The 18,381-nt window shown below is 35.4% G+C and overlaps 1 protein-coding gene across 1 annotated transcript; it reads left to right on the top strand.

Annotated features, from left to right (window-relative positions):
• The first annotated feature begins 391 nt into the window (after positions 1 to 391).
• Positions 392 to 3,855, top strand: LOC145063220 (P-loop containing nucleoside triphosphate hydrolases superfamily protein). Its single transcript, XM_079010812.1, has 10 exons — positions 392 to 699; positions 1,165 to 1,258; positions 1,417 to 1,530; positions 1,838 to 1,960; positions 2,490 to 2,594; positions 2,715 to 2,873; positions 2,964 to 3,032; positions 3,107 to 3,196; positions 3,282 to 3,422; positions 3,500 to 3,855. The coding sequence occupies exons 1-10, from the start codon at positions 404 to 406 to the stop codon at positions 3,761 to 3,763; spliced, it is 1,455 nt and encodes a 484-aa protein (XP_078866938.1). The 5' UTR covers positions 392 to 403; the 3' UTR covers positions 3,764 to 3,855.
• The last annotated feature ends 14,526 nt before the right edge of the window (positions 3,856 to 18,381 follow it).

The following is an 18,381-nucleotide window of genomic DNA, read 5'->3' as shown; positions in this document are numbered from 1 at the left end:
TAATAAAACATGATCATTTAATCTGTAAATTACACATAAATAAGTTACACATAAATAATGTTATACTTTCAAAACACATTGCAAAATTAATTTAAACTAATAGCTAACAAAACATCAATTTATTTTATAATCCCGTATAAAACATATGAGTTAAAACCTAAAACCTAGTTGTAAAAATATTTGAAAATATTAAAATTAAAATTTTTAGATAAATTTAATATTCAGAAAATTTATTAAAGATAGCATCCTATTTAGGTTGTGGAAACATGATATTTATTTATATTTAAAAAGATATACAAAATTAAAATTGTCCCAATTTGATAAAAAAAATATGAATACAATAAATAAATAAATAATATAAAACAGAGCAAATAATACGGATAGAAGTAAATCAATACACTACATGGCCTCTTCTTCGACTGAAATGTTGTTGCAGGCTCTCCTATGGAAGTTCCCCTTTTCCTGTAACACACGCACCCGTATTATCCCTCCTACTCTTCTCCTCACATCACCCTCCATTGGCTCTAACCAACGCTCTTCCAAACGCACTTTGAATAACTCAATTTGCAGTTCAATTGCCCCAATCACATCGTCTGCCACTATATCAACGAACGAAGAAGTCGGCGGTTTTGTCGCTGATCAACATTTGACGCTTCGAAATATCTGCGAAGGCCGCGTGCCTGATCATGTCTTACGCAGGTCACCTTTCTTTCCTATTATCTATTTTGTTCATAGAATTCTACGTCTTTTTAATCTTCACTGAAATGGGAATAACCTGTATAACATCTAATGAAACCCTTGCTCCATAGAAAATGTTATATCTATAGTATTGATTATATTGAAGCTTAATGTACATATAGTTAATACGATTCTAGGTTTGTATACTAGAATTACCATTGACAAATCACATTAACATAATCGTGGGATCATTTGTGGCCTTTGATAAATATAACTTCTTAAATAAAGTATATAATCCAAACAACAGAACATTATCTTAAGATTGCATTTACAAATTGAGATGCATTTAGGTTGATTTGATGAATAATTGAGCAAGGGGCTACAAGGAACTCATGTTTACAAATTGAGATGCATTTAGGATGATTTCTTGCTTTGACCAATGCTAAAAGTATGAGATGATTGATTTTCCTGACTTTTTTTTTTCAGAATTGAAGAACTTGGATTCCTTATGCCTACAGAGATACAAAGACAAGCTCTACCAATTCTATTCTCTGGCCAAGATTGCATTCTCCATGCCCAGGTGAATATTTTCTTTACTGCTTAAGACTTTTTCTATCTATATCAAATTTATCCCTGTGTAAAATGGTTCATTTATTAACATTATCATATAACCTCTTCCATGATTTATCTACTTACTTATTAAGACAATGTTTTCTACTATTTCTTTTGGTTCTTCAGACAGGTTCAGGGAAAACTTTGGCATACTTATTACAGATTTTTTCAGTAATAAACACACAAAGATCATCTGTACAAGCATTGATTGTGGTTCCAACTAGGGAGTTGGGCATGCAAGTAAGATTATAATCCTGATATAGCAATATACTTTCATGTATATATCATTTATAACATCCTACTTAATTTCTTTACTTTATAACACTATACTTCTAATTATTTTCTTATTATGCCATTCTACTTTGAAAACACTACCTAATTATAGCATTGCACTTTCAGTTTTTTTTATTAGGACATTATACTTCAAAAATTGGGAAATCTCCTATAAAGTCCCTACATTTTGACCTCATATTCAATCAAGTCCCTAATAATAATAGTAGGTTGCTATTTCTTGCATGTAACCCATTGTTTTTTTGTACCATGAAAGGTTGCAAAGGTTGCTCGGATACTGGCTGCAAAGCCTGATCAACCTGTAGCAGAAGATAAGTCATGCACTATTATGACTCTTCTAGATGGAGGAACTTTAAGAAGACAAAAAAGTTGGTTGAAGGTAGATATTTTATTATTTTTCACATTTCCCTAATTCATATTATGAAAACAAATTTTCAAAATTGGTCCCTGTGGTTTCCAAAAAGTATCACTTTAAGGATAACCATCAAAAAGCATTACACCGTCGGTCCTTATGGTTTCAAAACACTGTATCATTGGTCCTTCAAACATTAATTCTAACTTTTAACCGGTTAGTTTCTTTGAAATGACCAATATGCCCTTGGACCAAATCTGAATAATACAATATATATATATATATATATATATATATATATATATATATATATATATATATATATATATATTGTATTATTCAGATTTGGTCCAAGGGCATATTGGTCATTTCAAAGAAACTAACCGGTTAAAAGTTAGAATTAACGTCTGAAGGACCAATAATACAGTGTTTTGAAACCATAAGGACCGACGGTGTAATTCTGATGATAGTTATCCTTAAAGTTTTATTTTTTGGAAACCACAGGGACCAAGTTTGAAATTTTGTCAATATAAAATATTATTTGATATGATCACAGGCTGAGCCCCCTACAATAATTGTTGCAACAATAGGAAGCTTGTGCCAAATGCTTGAAAAGCATATCATCAAATTAGATTCAATGCGTGTGCTTGTAATCGATGAGGTATAAATTATAACATCATTTTTTCTAGTTTTTTTTTTTTTTTTCATTATTTAATAATCTAATTTGATATATATATATATATATATATATATATATATATATATATATATATATATATAGGTTGATTTCATGTTTAATTCTTCACAACAAGTTAGCTCTCTTCGAAAGCTATTGATATCATACTCATCAATCAACACTCGTCAAACAGTTTTTGCAAGTGCTTCAATCCCACAACACAGACGATTTTTATACGATTGTATACAACAAAAATGGACAAAGGTTTTTTATTTTATTTATATTCATAATTTAATTTTTCATTTTTTTTTTAATGTTCATCTTATTAATATTCATCTTATTTATATACAAAAGGCAAATGTTGTCCATATTCATGCAAATCCCATTCACCCAATGCCTCCACGTTTACACCATAGATTTCTGGTGAGTCAATACAAGTTTTCCAGGGCTATTTTTTATGACAAGGGTATTTACGTCTTTTTGCAATTTTTTGTCAGATATGTAATAGAAAGGAAAGACATTCAGCATTGTTGTGGTTGTTGAAATCTGATGCACCTCAGTCTGCGATAATTTTTGTTAATGAACAGGTTAGTTAGTTATTAATTATTATTATACTAAGTGTTATAAATTTATTTATTAATTATTATTATTATTTTTTTAATTATTTTTTAGTCTGAGAAGTCTAAGAAAGCTGGAAATGATCCTGCAACAAATATTGTAATGGATGCTTTGAAGAATTCACATAAAGGGGAACATGAAATCCTGCTTTTAGAGGAAAAGATAAATTTCAACTCTAGGGCAGCTTCTTTCTCTGTAAGTTACAACCAACCATGTAAAATGACCAATTTACCCCTACTAATTCATTCTATAAATAATTGAATTGGAAATAGGAACTGAGACAAGTAGGAGCATACATTTTGGTGGCAACTGATATAGCGGGGAGAGGCGTTGACTTGCCTGATACAACTCACATATACAACTTTGACTTACCAAAAGATGCAGTCCATTATTTACATAGAGCTGGAAGAACAGGAAGAAAACCATTTTCAGAAAGTAAATGTGTTGTTACTTCCATATTAACATCAGAAGAGAGGTTTGTGTTACAAAGATATGAAAATGAATTGATGTTTCATTGTCATGAGATGTTTCTGTAAGTGTTAAGTTTTGAGTTGAAATTACCTATTTGCCCATAGTAATCTCAAAAATATTGTTGGCATAGTAATCTTAAAACCTTTGATACACATAAGCACATGTTTCATCTCACATGCTTACATTATTGCACAAAAAATTCAATATTTTATAAAGTCAGAAAACACAATATGAATTAATTTTATAACATTAATACATCCTGAATTGTTGAATTCTTTAATAGGATTATAACACCGGATTGAATGTAAAACCCACCCTTCTTAAGATCTGTCGACTTCCTGTATTTCCTATAATTTCAATAATAGAAATTCTCGCATTAGTTCACAACCTTCAATTCTTTAGAAAAGTGTCAAATTAAACATTTGCCTAGTGAGTTAATAATGTTGATGCTACTCGGGAAATCTGCGAAAAAATCCCAATATTTTAGGCCAGTTTACGATTTAGTCCCAAATTAAATTTTGTTTACAAAAAAGGACAGATTACCGGTTAAAACTTCAGATTAACCCTTCGTGACCGGTTTCATAGATTTAGCCGGTATCTCGTCTTTTTTCGTTAATTGATCCAAATTTTGGGGCTTTTTCATTAATTAATCAAAATTTTAGGGCTTTTTCATTATTTATTACCAATAAACCAAAATATTTGGACTTTTCTGAAGATTACCTTTAAACTAATATATATTATATGATCTAATTTAATATGTACTATTCAATGTCTTCTTTCTTATGTTCTTTTAGGCTCACCGTGTGTTTTTATCTGTGTCGTCAAACCCAACAACAAAAATTTCACTCACAAGTCTCGTTAACTTCATCAATTTTCCAAAATTATCCATTCACAACTCTATGATCATATTTCAATCTCCAAATAAAGAACGGAGAAAAGCAAAGTATAAACCATATTATTGACCCAATAAGGAACAAGAGATCATGCTTCACTACCTCCACCTCCTCCAATTATTCTCCCTAACCCACAAGTTTGAAGACTTGAAAAGTTCAAACTCACTTAAGCCCTTTTGGCAAGTAAACATGAAGATGGGAAACTTGTGTGTGTACACATCTTAGAGATGGAGTCACACATTGATAGGTTAAGGATGTTGGGTGTCGAGATTTCAGGTGAGTTGACCGTTGACTGGGTTCTTCAGTCGCTTCCTGAATCATATAGTGAGTTCGTTAGAGAGTACTATATGATGGATCATGACGTGATCCTCATTGATTTGACCTATTTGCTTATAGCTGCTGAATCAGCAATGATTTGGCGAGCTGGTCAAGCAAATTTGTCTGGTGAATCAAACTCCCAAACATCAATGGACATTGAAAATGGTGACATTGGAGATCCAGAAAAGGTAAATTCTGAGATAGTTCCTTGTGTCATTCCAAAAGAGTCCATTTGCTTTCATTGCTAAGAGAAGGGGCATTGGAGACGAAGCTGCCCTATTTACCTGAGAGATTTAAGAGATGGGAGAGTCAAGACGTATGGCTCTACTTCAGGTAAAATCCATTAACTAACTTTTTAAGTTCCTATTCTAGATTCTTAATACATGATGTGATAAGATTACATTTTGATGTTTTGTAGGATCGAAGAAAAGAGAGGAAGCTTAAGGGAAGAAGTGAGCTGAATCTAATCGTAAAGAAATGGATTTCGATCGCATTGCTTGAAGATTGAATTCTTGAGCTACTACTTGGAGTTAGAATAAATTGCTTAGGAATATGTAACAACATAGTTTTTCAGTTGAATTGCATTGTAAGGATAAATTTTTCCGCAATAAAATAAATTTTGATTTTATATTATTTATTTATCCTTGCAATGGCATGTATGAAGAATTGATGTTTGAATGTTTCTATTATTAGCAATAATGGATTTGATTCTTAATTATGTTATTTGTGGAAATGTCGATAATTTACCAAATAGGGAGGGTTTCTCATCGCTCAAATTTCAATTGGACAGAAACTTGGAATCATACAACTTGGTTGCATGATGAATGAGAAATTTCATATTTGGAAATTAGACTAATTCGTTGACAAAGTGTCAAGTAAAGGACTAGGAGATCGAGTACACAAGGTTGTGTGTTGATTGAGTCCACCACAAGAGTAACAAAGATATTCGTCATGATTTACTAAGGTTTAGTAAATATGGTTATACTTATAAGATTAAGTGTGATTCTAAGTTGATTGAAAGAGTTTCAATAAATAGCAGTACGAATAAAGAAGAATCAAGTAGGCAAAAAGATAAAAGTTTCTCTATTCTAAGAAGAAGGGAGAGTAACTTTTATTGTGTTTTATGATAGGTCTTAATGATTAAGAACCATGTCTCAATTGATCCTCTAAGCGAGTCTTAGTACAATTGCATGTCTAAGAAGAGGAATCGAGAATTGTAGAAATGGTTAAATCAAGAAGTCAATCATGCTTCGTTCCAATATCAGGTCTTAGAGTCAAGATTGTGACTTGAGTGAAAAGTCTTAAGTAGGTTTATAACACACATCAAATGTGAAATTTGGAAAAGTTTTCTTATTCTTGCACATTTGAAATTGGTAAGTTGTAATGTCTTGGATAAGACAAAGACCAACTAGGACCAATTTTGTGAAGTGATAAAAGCTACACTAACTCTTGAATATTTGTTTATCAAGAAAAAGTTTCTTGACAAGAGAACCTTATATATCAAGGAGTCGGTGGGAGTCTTAAATGTCTTGAAAAGTTTCAAGAACAACTTCAAGAATAAACCTAATTGATCATCACTAGCACACGACTTGAGGTTTATAACCTATCGTGACTGACATACTCTAGTTTCTGTGTCATTCCATTTGAGTTAACTATGTATGTGAGTTTTATGAGTTCTCATTTGAACGCATAAAAGGCAAGCACCTTAACCAATGAAAAGTACATTGATAAGAAAGGGTGAGCTGCTTAACAAGCTAGAAGCAATGGTGGGCACGCATGCTGCCATGAGGCAGGAAGTTGAGATTGAACAAGTTCTGTCCATATGAGATGGAGTTGTCACAAACATTTTCTTATGATTGTTGTTATGACAAATTCACATGGATAGGAACACATACACTATAAAATCTAAGTGTCATAAGGTTTCCCTCCTTCATGAAAATGGTTGTAATGAAATGTTTTCACTAAGAGAGATTTTAGAAGATAGTAGTTGTGAAAATTGTATTCTCAGATTCGATTATGGTTACGGAATCCCTTTCCATAGTTCGAATTGTGAGATTTGACAACTAGTCTGAATATTTGGGACTTAGTAACATAAGTTCTGAATTTGTCTAGACACACATGTGAGCCTTTTAAGGAAAAGGTGTATGAGTTTAAGAAGCTTAGATAAAGGATTATCAAAGCATCTGGTATTAGAAATGTGAACTTAAGGAATTCAATAAGCATTGTTTTCTGGAAGTTCAACTGTTTTCTGAATACATGTCAAAGCTAGTGGGAGCATAAGTGTTATGCCAATAAGGAAATAATCATCATGTTAGTGGGAGCATGATTATTATGGTAAGTATTGCAAGTTATTAATATTAATTATAGAAAGCAAGAGTTATACTTTGCAAAGTCGTAAGGTTTGAAAAGTTGTTTTGCTATAATTAAGGGAGAGAATATTGTACTTCGTTTCAAAATCTAAAGCTTAGATTGAGAAATTTTAATAAATTTAGTCAAAGGATACATAGTGTGTTCTCAAATTTCGATTTTGATTACGACATCCCTCTTCATAGTTCGAATAGTGAGAACGTGACACATAAAATATTATGGCAGAAGATTGATAAAGTATCATATCTTTATGTAAGACATTATGCATCATGTCCCATACGTTTCAGGTATAGGAACAATTGCATATGCTATAATATTTAACTGTTCTAAAATTTTCCAAATGCCAAGGGCATTAAGAGGTAAAAGGGACTAGAACCGGTTTTGACTATAATCATTAAACAACTATCAAAGGACGATCCAAAGTTCGTTGAGGATTGGTCGCTTGTGAGTATTTGGAAGTATAGTAATGGATGGACCATATCGACATTATTATGAATAAATAAGATTCTATTTAGAATGAGTTGTCATATGGAAAATATGGAAATGTTTCCATAATTGGGAGTTGGAAATTAAGAATTTATGTCTAGATTAGAAAATTTTATGCAAAAAGGATGTTCAAAGGAATGTACTTTGAGTGAGAGACATCACATCTATAGAATTGTTTTGTAACAATTTCTGATAGAGTACCTTGTGATTTCATTGCCGAGTCTTTGTGACTTTTGTGTTGTGACTTCACAAAAGGATCATTGCATAAAATATTAGGTTTGACATATTCTAAAAGTGGCAAGAATTTGGTATTCTTACATTAATTATAAGGATTGGGGATTGTGAAATGAGTTTCATTGGAAAAAATTTTCAATTGATCTATTTCACAAAGTATGGACCATAGGAAACCAAAGTGTGCATGCTTGGAGCATGGGACAATTATGGTTATAATTCGAGTTATAAAGTTTATTATCTGAAACATTAAATAATGAATAATGAGTAATCAATATGGTGATTAAATAAAAGTGTTTTATTTATACTCACAAGTTTGGGTCATATAGGATTAAGTATTATCATTGTGTTTCTCTTTGCATGTTTTGACTTCCAAAATAACTGGATTATTCGAACCTCCACAGTCGGTCATACGTTGGAAGTAGGTATGAAGGAAGATTGTCATGAAAAGTCTGTAGATTGTTTGAAGAGTTTAGACATAGCACAAGTTAGTGCAGAGTTCATGAGTGCTTTAATAAGATTAGAGTATTGGATTAAACCCACACTAACAAAAATCACTTCATGGATTTTATCACGAGTGATTGTGAGTCGATAATATTGTATATTCTTGAAACCGAGACGTGTGATTTGTTATTGCTGGTCAGTTGCACATTGATGATAAGTAAACGCACCAATAACTTGGTGTTATAAAACTTATTGTTGTGTGTGATTCGATGAGTGAGTACAAGCGAGCATTGAGTCGAAGTTTATCCGTTCCTTTTTCCAAAGTGGGATAAAAGCGATATTTTTGGGCCCCTTAATGATCTAGTGATGACACCCTAAGCGCTTGGCCAAGTCGGGACTAATTTGATGTGTTCAATTATAGTCTGTTGTCAGTTGTCATAAATCGGAAATCGGGAAACAACACATAGACTGAGAGAATGATTTCAATCCATGTATCACGTCTATGCGATATCAAGAATGGAGGAATATATGATCCCTTATCTAAAGGACACGCTTCTGATACGATCATAGTTGACAGCGGCTTTTGAAAGCTACGATTGCTGATCAGGTTCTGAAGTCATATGCAGAATAGTTATTAGAGTTATCCAAGTGGGAGACTGTTGGATTAGTGTCTAAGTCCATAACTATTTTGGTATGTACTTGATCCGATTGTGAGCATGGTCCTTTTGGGTTGCCTTCACACTAGTGACCAGACAGGATGATTGTTGAGGAGAGAGGCTGGTTTATTGTTAAGAATAATAAATTGGGGTATAAATATGATTTGTTAATATATTATATGAATAATATATTAATTTGGAATCATATTATTAATTAGTATTTAATCAGAAATTAATTAGGAATTAATTTCGGGATTAAAGGAATTAATTAAAAGTACAGGGGCTGTTTTGTAATTATTTGATAGTTGAGACTTTAGGCTATTGGATCACCTTTATTAAGGCTTGAAAGAAAATCCTGGAAGGATCTAGGAGTTTTCGTCCAAGGGCTTAAGGAAAGGAGTCAATGGACTTGCTTAGGCCCTAAGCTAAGGGATTAGGGTTTCCACCTTGAAACCCTAGTTAGCCTTAAGTATAAATAGCACCCTAAGGTACTAAATTCGGCCAACCCTTGGAGAAAACCTACTAGGGTCGAATTTTAGAGCCTCTTGACTCCTTTCCTCTCTCTCATATTCATCCTGTGACAACCGTCAATTTTCAGTCAAGTCAAAGTCAACTAAAAGTCAACAAGTCAAACCGGTCAACTCAATTTGCCATGAGTACTAGCGTTTACGTTATCTAAATTCTAAACAACTCTCTATTCTAAATGAGAAATCATAAATCGAAAAGTGTGTACATCTAGATCTCCCTAACCTAAAACGGTGGTACGTGGAGAGCCAAACCAATAAAACAATGTTACATACTCATCGGGAGTATGCAAGATCCTTAAACAAGGCTTAACGGGGTTTACGGACCTTGCAGTGCGTAGCCGAACACTCAAAAAGGTCACCAATGAAACCTCTCTCAATCGTTTTCACTCTATCTCTTCTTATGTCAAATCTCTCCCAAATCTCTCTAAGTATGTGAAATCTCTCCCACATATCTCTTTGCATGTGAAATCTCTCCAAGAATGTCAAATCTCTCCCAAATCTCTCTAAGTATGTGAAATCTCTCCCACATATCTCTTTGTATGAGAAATCTCTCCAAGAATGTCAAATCTCTCCCAAATCTCTCTAAGTATGTGAAATCTCTCCCGCATATCTCTTTGTATGAGAAATCTCTCCAAGAATGTCAAATCTCTCCCAAATCTCTCTAAGTATGTGAAATCTCTCCCACATATCTCTTTGTATGAGAAATCTCTCCAAGAATGTCAAATCTCTCCCAAATCTCTCTAAGTATGTGAAATCTCTCCCAAATCTCTCTCTGAATGAGAAATCTCTCCAAGAATGTCAAATCTCTCCCAAAACTCTCTAAGAATGTGAAATCTCTCCCACATATCTCTCTGTATGTGAAATCTCCCCAAGTATGTCAAATCTCTCCCAAATCTCTCTGAGTATGTGGAATCTCTCTCAAATCTCTCTCGAAATCTCTCCCAACTTTCTATAATCACTCGGGGCATCCCGACCCTTGAATTTGATGAAATCAGCCCAAAAACGGAAGTCTACGCGAAAAACAGACTTAAGGAAACGAACCCTCCGAACCGAAAGTACTATTCATGAACCGAACCGAAAGTACTATTCATGAAGGTCTGAACCGAGGGTACTGTTCATGAACCGAACCGAGGTGTTGACTTATGAGCCGAACCGAGACTACTGTTCATCCGAGCTGAACATCGCATAAGAGGAAGAACCGAACCCGAAGGTACTGTTCATTACTGTTCACAACAGTTCCTTCGGTTCTGGCTTCCCTTCGGACCGAACCGCCTGACTTCGCTTCTGACTTCTCTTCGGACCGAGCCTCGGACCAATCCTTGCTTCGCTTCTCGCTTCTGGCTCGCGTCTCTCGCCTCCGAACCCTGCACCCATCGGACCGAACTTCGGCCTAGGTCCGAAGGGTCTCGCTGGGAAGCTCATTTTTCTCCCGGTTTTCGCGTAATTTTGCGTTTAAGGCCCGTTTTTAATTGTTTTAACATGGGATTTTCACCAAAACTTTATTTTAAAATATAAGACCCCTAAATTAATGATTTAATCATATTTTAAGGGTAAAATCTTATCCAAATAAGAGTAGGTAAAGTACAAAGGTAGAGTGTTGACTTTACCTTATTTTATGACACAAGCAACCCCATACCCACTCCATGATTAACCCACACTCCTCCCCACCATACCTTGTCACTTCCTTGTACTTTTTACCTCCCTCACAAGCCATCTCCACGTTTTGAGAGCTGGATATTCATCCTCTCTCCTCATTTTCTCTCATTTGCTCTCATTTCACAAGAAGATCAAACTCCTTTCTCTCTCACTTTCTCTCTCTAGAAATCCGAGATTCAAGGGCTGATCTTGAGTTTTCCTCCACATTTGGTAAGCATAATCCATTTCCTTTATGATTATCTCAATTATTTCCACTCAAATCATGGATATCTTACACAAACTCCATTATATTTGTGTTAGAGCTTCGAATCTTCAAGCGATTCTTCAAGTGTTCTTGGGTTGAACACTTCTCTTCTTCAACACTTATCTACTGAAATCACACAAGGTGAGTTCATACCCCTACATTTTCATGTTTTCTCAAGTTTTTAGGGGGGGAATACAAGTTAAAACACCAAGAACAAAACTAAATTCTTCTAACAGCTTTCATCAGAAAAGTTGGACTCCATTCACGGACTGTTTTGGACATCTTAAACACTTTAGTTTTCAAAACTGTTTTAGGTGCATGTAGTTCCACTTCTTAGCTTTAAAATGACTACTTGCACACCTCCATACGATTTTTCTACAATTTATGGTGATTTTTACAAAACTGCCTATCATTTCAAACACCAATCCGGACCAGTCTGTGATTATGGACTTTTTCACCTAAGTTGCAGGTCATTAAAAATCATGATAAAAATTATGAGTAAACTAGACATATTTTGGGAACTCCCAGAATTTACGGACTTAGTTTTCAACTTCGTATGATTTTTCTATGAATTTTCAAAAACAGTGTAGAAAGGCTGAAAATTTGTTAACAGCTTATAATTTTTATAACACTTTGTATTATGTTGAGCAAAGTGTATAATGTCAAGTTCTACATATTGAATGTGTTACCTTGTTATTTTATCATCATAACTGAAGTTTAGGCATTTGTGATAAGATTATTCATTTATTTGGAACAAGAATATTAAACTATAATGAGCATAGTTTATGAATTTATCACAATAAAGCATTTATAAAAGAATTCTCACATATTACAAACGTTTTGAATAAACTATAATAGGTATAGTTTATGTATCATTACTTCTCAAACTTATTTATCGAAAGTTTTCCGTTTAGTTCACGTAAATCTGTTAATGAATAAATTTGTGAGTCATTCCCTTCGGGTTACTTCCAAAGTAACAAAGCCAAAAAGTCCTGTAAATTGTAACCAGAGTCTCTTGTAAGGAGAACGTGATAGTTGTGTATAGATCTATATTGGGTTTGACAAACCCACACCAGAGCTGCTCGCTACAGCTAGACCGGCAGGTCTGTGGTGACAAGTGTCATTTAACGGCGACGCCTGAAGAACGTCGCATTACGAGGCCACCCAAGTCAAGTATGGTTATAATAGCTCACATGTGGTATTAACAATCATAAGATTTACGGGTTCTAACTTTAAATTAGCGAGTTATGTCTATTTAGCTCACTGAAATTACTTTAAGTATAGAAAAATACTTGTACGCCTTCATATCAAAAAGGGTTTTATGTCGATTTAAAATCACTTTTTACATCAACAATTACATACTTTATTGTATACTTTCGGTCTTGGTATTTAAGACTACACATCATTCATTACGGGATTTTTCTCACATCAGAAAGGGTTTTATGCCGTTTTAAAATCACTTTTATATCTTTAAGTATGACATATAGTTGTTCATTTTCGGTCCTGGTATTTAGGACTACATAACTTTTGTAAGGAAAATATTGGATTTTTCTTGGTATCATACATCTCTTTACAAAGATCGATTTTCAAACTCTTACTGTCAAAAGCTTATGAACTCACCAACCTTTGTGTTGACACTTTTCAAAACTACTTGTATTCTCAGGAATTCAGTGAAAACAGGAAACCAACAACGTTTTGAGGATGGGACGATAAATCGTCAAACAGTTCATTTTGTTTCATAATGTAATCGATTCGAATCATGTAAACATATACTTTGGTGTAACTTTTTCAATTATATTTATGATGGTTGTATTTACTTTGAGCACTATTATACTCGTTGTTGTGATACTTTACATGAAGTCCTCCACCCCCGGACGTTTCCGCCATCCTTGGTTTGGGGGTGTGACACATCCTCTCACCCAAAGTGTGTTTGTGAGCCATTAGAGGTACTACACTTGTGGTACTTGCTTTCAAGAGCTAAGGAAATTCAAGGAACTAGTTGTTATTGCTATATAACAACAAAAGGTATGTGTTACATTCTCCTTTGTTAATTTTGAAAATCATAGGAGTATTCCAGGTTTCTTTTGGTGTTCATAAAGTTGTATGTCTAATAGTGAAAAACATAGATCCAATTAGGGTTGCATGCACACATAGGATTGTTTGTATAAAATCCATCACCTGTATGAAGAGAGATATTATGTGGGTAGTTGAGAGATGCTTGACATGTCGCCAGGTTAAGGCAGAGCACCAGCGTCCACATGACCCTTTGCAGCCTCTAGAGATTCCCTGGTGGAAGTGGGAACAGATTTCCATGGATTTTATCACCAAATTACCGAGAACCGAACGAGTGTCTATGTGATATGGGTAATTGTGGACCGGTTGACGAAGAATGCTCACTTTTTGGCTATTAGTGAGAACTCTTCTGCAGAGAATTTAGGCGAGATTTATGTGAGAGAGGTGGTAGCACGGCATGGTTTACTAACATCGATAGTGTCAGAACGATATGTGCGCTTTACTTTCAGGTTCTGTAAGAAATTTCATGAGGAGTTGGGTACCCGATTGCACTTCAGTACCGCATACTACCCACAGACAGACGAGAAGAGTGAGCGGACGATTCAGACGCTTGAGGACATGCTGCGTGCATGTATTATGGAATTCGGTGGAAGTTGGGACACTTATTTTCCTTTGGCTGAGTTTTCGTACAACAACAACCATCATTCCAGTATTGGTATGCCTCCCTTTGATCTCTTATATGGGAGGAGGTGTCGGACTCCCATCTATTGGGGAGAGGTGGGGCATAGAGTGATAGGTAGCATTGAGATAGTGCTTAAGACGAATGAGCAGATTCAGCAGGTCAGATAAAGGTTACTGACGGCCCATAGTCATCAGAAGAGTTACGCAGACCGGCGACGATCCGAGCTAGAGTTCCAGGTCGGAGATTTTGTCCTCCTGAAGGTGTCCCCATGGAAAGGGGTGATCCTATTCAGGAAACAGGGCAAGCTGGTCCCTATATATATATATATATATATATATATATATATATATATATATATATATATATATTGGTCCTTTCAGGGTGATCACTCGAGTGGGTAAGGTAGCTTACCGCTTGGAGCTACCTGCAGAGTTGAGCCAGATTCATAACACCTTCCACGTGTCTCAGCTGAGGAAGTGTGTAGCTGATGAGACAGCAGTGGTACCTTTAGATGACATTTAGGTTGATGCAAGCCTGAACTATATTGAGAGACCGATAGCGATTTTGGATAGGAAGGTGAAGGTCTTAAGGAATAAAGAGGTGCCCCTGGTTCAGGTCCAGTGGCAACATCGGAATGGATCCGAGTGGACTTGGGAGCCAGAGTCCGAGATGCGCAAGCAGTACCCAGAGTTATTTCTGGAGCATGACTTCGAGTGCGAAGTCTGATTCTAGTGGGGGAGAATTGTAACTTCCCGGTTCCCAAGTATAATACTTATATAATTTTCATGATTTTGATTGAGCAACTTGACGAGTTGGAGGCCCCAACTCATCGAGTAGAGAGGGTTTTGGTTGCGTGGGTTTTATGAACGACTTGAGGAGTTAGAGGGACCAACTCGACAAGTTGGCGCTATGAGAGGAAACCCTAATTTTTCGGGGTTGTGTCCTATTTAAAGGACCTTAAGCCCTCATTTCCGCCTCCCATGTCACCGTACTCCCCTGTGTGAAACCCTAATCGTTTTGATTGATCTAAGAGACAAAGAAGAGCTAACTTTGAGCATTCTAGTGCACTTTTGGAAAAGAAGAGAATAGTATCAAGGAATGGAACGAGAAGGGATGGTTGGATATGGTGTTATTTAATCTATAGCTTATGTTGGAGGTAAAAAAAAGTCTCCACATTGCTCATTATTTTGATCAGATCTTGTTTTTATGGAGTTTTAGGGCTTTTCCCATCTTTCCTTGAGACTTTGAGTGTGTTGAGCTTGCCAAGAGATTGAGACTTCAGATCTGGACCCTATGAGGTCCCTAGAGCCCAAAGGTCCCAACTTTATCCTGCTAGAGAAGAGATTTTATGCTTAAGACCCTAAATGGAACTTGTTTTGGCATTTCAAGCCCTAAGTGCCATGCATGGACGTAAAGCTTGTAGCTTTACGTGGTATCTCAACCTTGGTAGGCTAGATCTAGAGTTTGGGGTTGTAAATTTGCCTTAAAACGTCTGAATGAGAAAAGAGTCTGAAAGGACTCAACGAGTCGATGAGATGACTCGACGAGTCGGCTAGGGTTTTCCCCGACGAGTCTGGACATGAGTAACTCGGTGATTTGATGAGACAACTCGACGAGTTAAGTTGGATTTTCTCGACATCGTTGAAGGAACAACGGAACTCAACGAGTCACATAGATGCACTCGACGAGTCGGGTCAACATGGATTGTTGACTCGAGTGTTGACTTATGTTGACTTTAGGGTTTGGTCAAGACATGGATTATAAAGACCATGGAGGGGTAACATGGTCTTTTACCCATCCCAAAAGTTAGAGAGAGAGAGAGAGAGAATAGCTTAGTTTATTAGAGTTGTGATTGAAGTGTTAATTAGAGATAATTATCGTATGTGTTAGGCGGAGACTAGATCGGTGATTTGTGTACGAGGTTGATTTGCTTGCTTACGAGATGAGTCTTCTCACTATACTTACCATGAGTGGTAACTTTGTGTGACCAGAGGTTATTGTATGTTTTATTGAGTATGGTGATATCCTGCATTATGTCTTTGTGATTTATGTTGTGTATTATTCTGAGCTTTATTGAGTTAGGACTGGAGGGTCCACCCGAGTTGTGGGACCGGAGGGTTCCAATGACACACATTGACCGAAGGGTCTTATTCGAAATATGGCCATGAGAGGCTAATGAGACGTGTATGGTATTTTAGGGAACTCACTAAGCTTCTTGCTTGCCGTGTTATGTGATATGTGTTTCAGGTACTTCTCAGGATCGCGGGAATGCGCCGGCTTGATTGTACACATGAGATGGAGTTATGTTTTTGAGGATCCTGGATTTTATTCAAACAGTTATGAGTATGTGTTTTTGATAATTTGAAAATTGGAGATTTTGTGAAATGTGGATGAAATTTATGTGATTTTAAAATAAAAATAATTTTGTTTGAAAATTTATGGTGTTACAATACCTTTGGTGATAAACCCTTTCCATAAGTAAATCCTGATTTCTTCAAGCATTGTAACTAAAGGCTTCTTCCTCATTTGCTTTATCATAGATTTGAAGCATTTTGAAATGCCATTCTCTATAGCCTCGCATGCAAATCTTGTAGTAAAAAAGGTTGTGCACCAAGTTTCTGGTTGTCTTGCCATTAGATATGTATAACCTGAAAGTGTGATGTTCTTGATCTTGATTTAAAATCCCCTTCTATTGTACTTTTAGTATCCTTCCAAAATAGATTCTTTAGTTCCAATCCTGTGTATCTTTTCCTAAAATTGGCAAATATATGTCTTGCACATTGTCTGTGTTTAACATGTGGAAGGAATTGTGCCACAACCTGCAATAGTACTTGTAATATGATAACAAATTAATAAGTAAAACATTTGTACAATTTTTTATTGGAAGGTATAATATACATACATTTTATTGGTCTAAAATAACAACTAGCCCATTACCGTCACCAAGATCCAAATCATCCACCAATAACTCAATTAACCAAGACCAATTGTCTTTATTCTCAACTATAACCACTGCCCAAGCTATTGGGTAGATATGATTGTCTAAATCTCTACCAATAGCAGTCAATAGCTCACCGTTTACTTGCTCCTTCAAGAAACATCCATCCAGTCCTATCACTTTTTTGCATCTTTTTTTTCCATCCATCCTTGAAAGCCTTGAAGCATACATAGAACCTCTTGAAATAGTTTATTCCACCAGGATTGACATCTACCCCAACCGTGCATGTGCTCCTTAGATTAGACCTGAGGATTTCATATGCATAGTCCTAAACCCTAACATAGTGTTCCTCTAACTTTCCTTATATTATCTCCCTAGCCTATGAACTTGCTCTTTGACATTGCCCCTTAGATACATTCACTAAAACCCTCCTTAAAACATCTTCTTTCATCTCATTTAATGTTATTTGGGCTTTCTAATGACATCTTGCAAGTAGTACTTGGCTAACCAGTTAGAAGTAACTAAGCTACCAAACTTGTAATTCCTAGCACAAAGATGAGTCTTAACAATGGATTTAATTTGGAAAGTTCTTTCATTATACTTCCAAGCAGCTACTACCCTAAAAGGACATGGCTTTTTATCACTAGAATTGTAGTCACACATAGCAATTACCCTAAGTCTATCACTTTCTCAAAGTAAATACCATAACCATTACAGACTGCATAATTTGTTAATGCAAACCTAAGTTGAGCAGGGGACTCATAACACTAACCCAATTCAGGTCTCATTTCGCTCTAAAGTTGGTTTGGATCATGGACCCTAAACTCTACACCAATTTCTTCATCATTTACCTATGGTATGTGGCCATGCTCAACCTCATTTACATTACGTTGATTATTATCATCCCCCGACCCGTCTATACCCCTCTTTAACATATTTTCATCACACAAAAAGTTAAGAAAAGGGCTGTTACAGAGGTTGGATGGTGGTTTGAAGGTTTCTTGTGAAAAATCCAAGAAATTGAAGTAAAAAACTTCATCATCTGAGTCTGAGTCTTCAACGCTTACCTTTTCAGGTCCTTTGCCTTTATCATTCTTAGTACTAGTTTTAGGTTGTTATTCTTTGTGTTTATTAGTACCAGAAACAGAGGCCATTTGCTCAATGTACAATAAAGAACTTTTTATTGATAATGACGTGAGGAAAAAACCCACATACACTTCAATTTCAT

Source organism: Lactuca serriola, chromosome 7 (assembly GCF_051521515.1).
Source record: "Lactuca serriola cultivar US96UC23 chromosome 7, Lser_US96UC23_V15, whole genome shotgun sequence".
NCBI classification, from domain to species: domain Eukaryota; kingdom Viridiplantae; phylum Streptophyta; class Magnoliopsida; order Asterales; family Asteraceae; genus Lactuca; species Lactuca serriola.
This window is presented reverse-complemented; position numbering and strand designations above follow the sequence as displayed.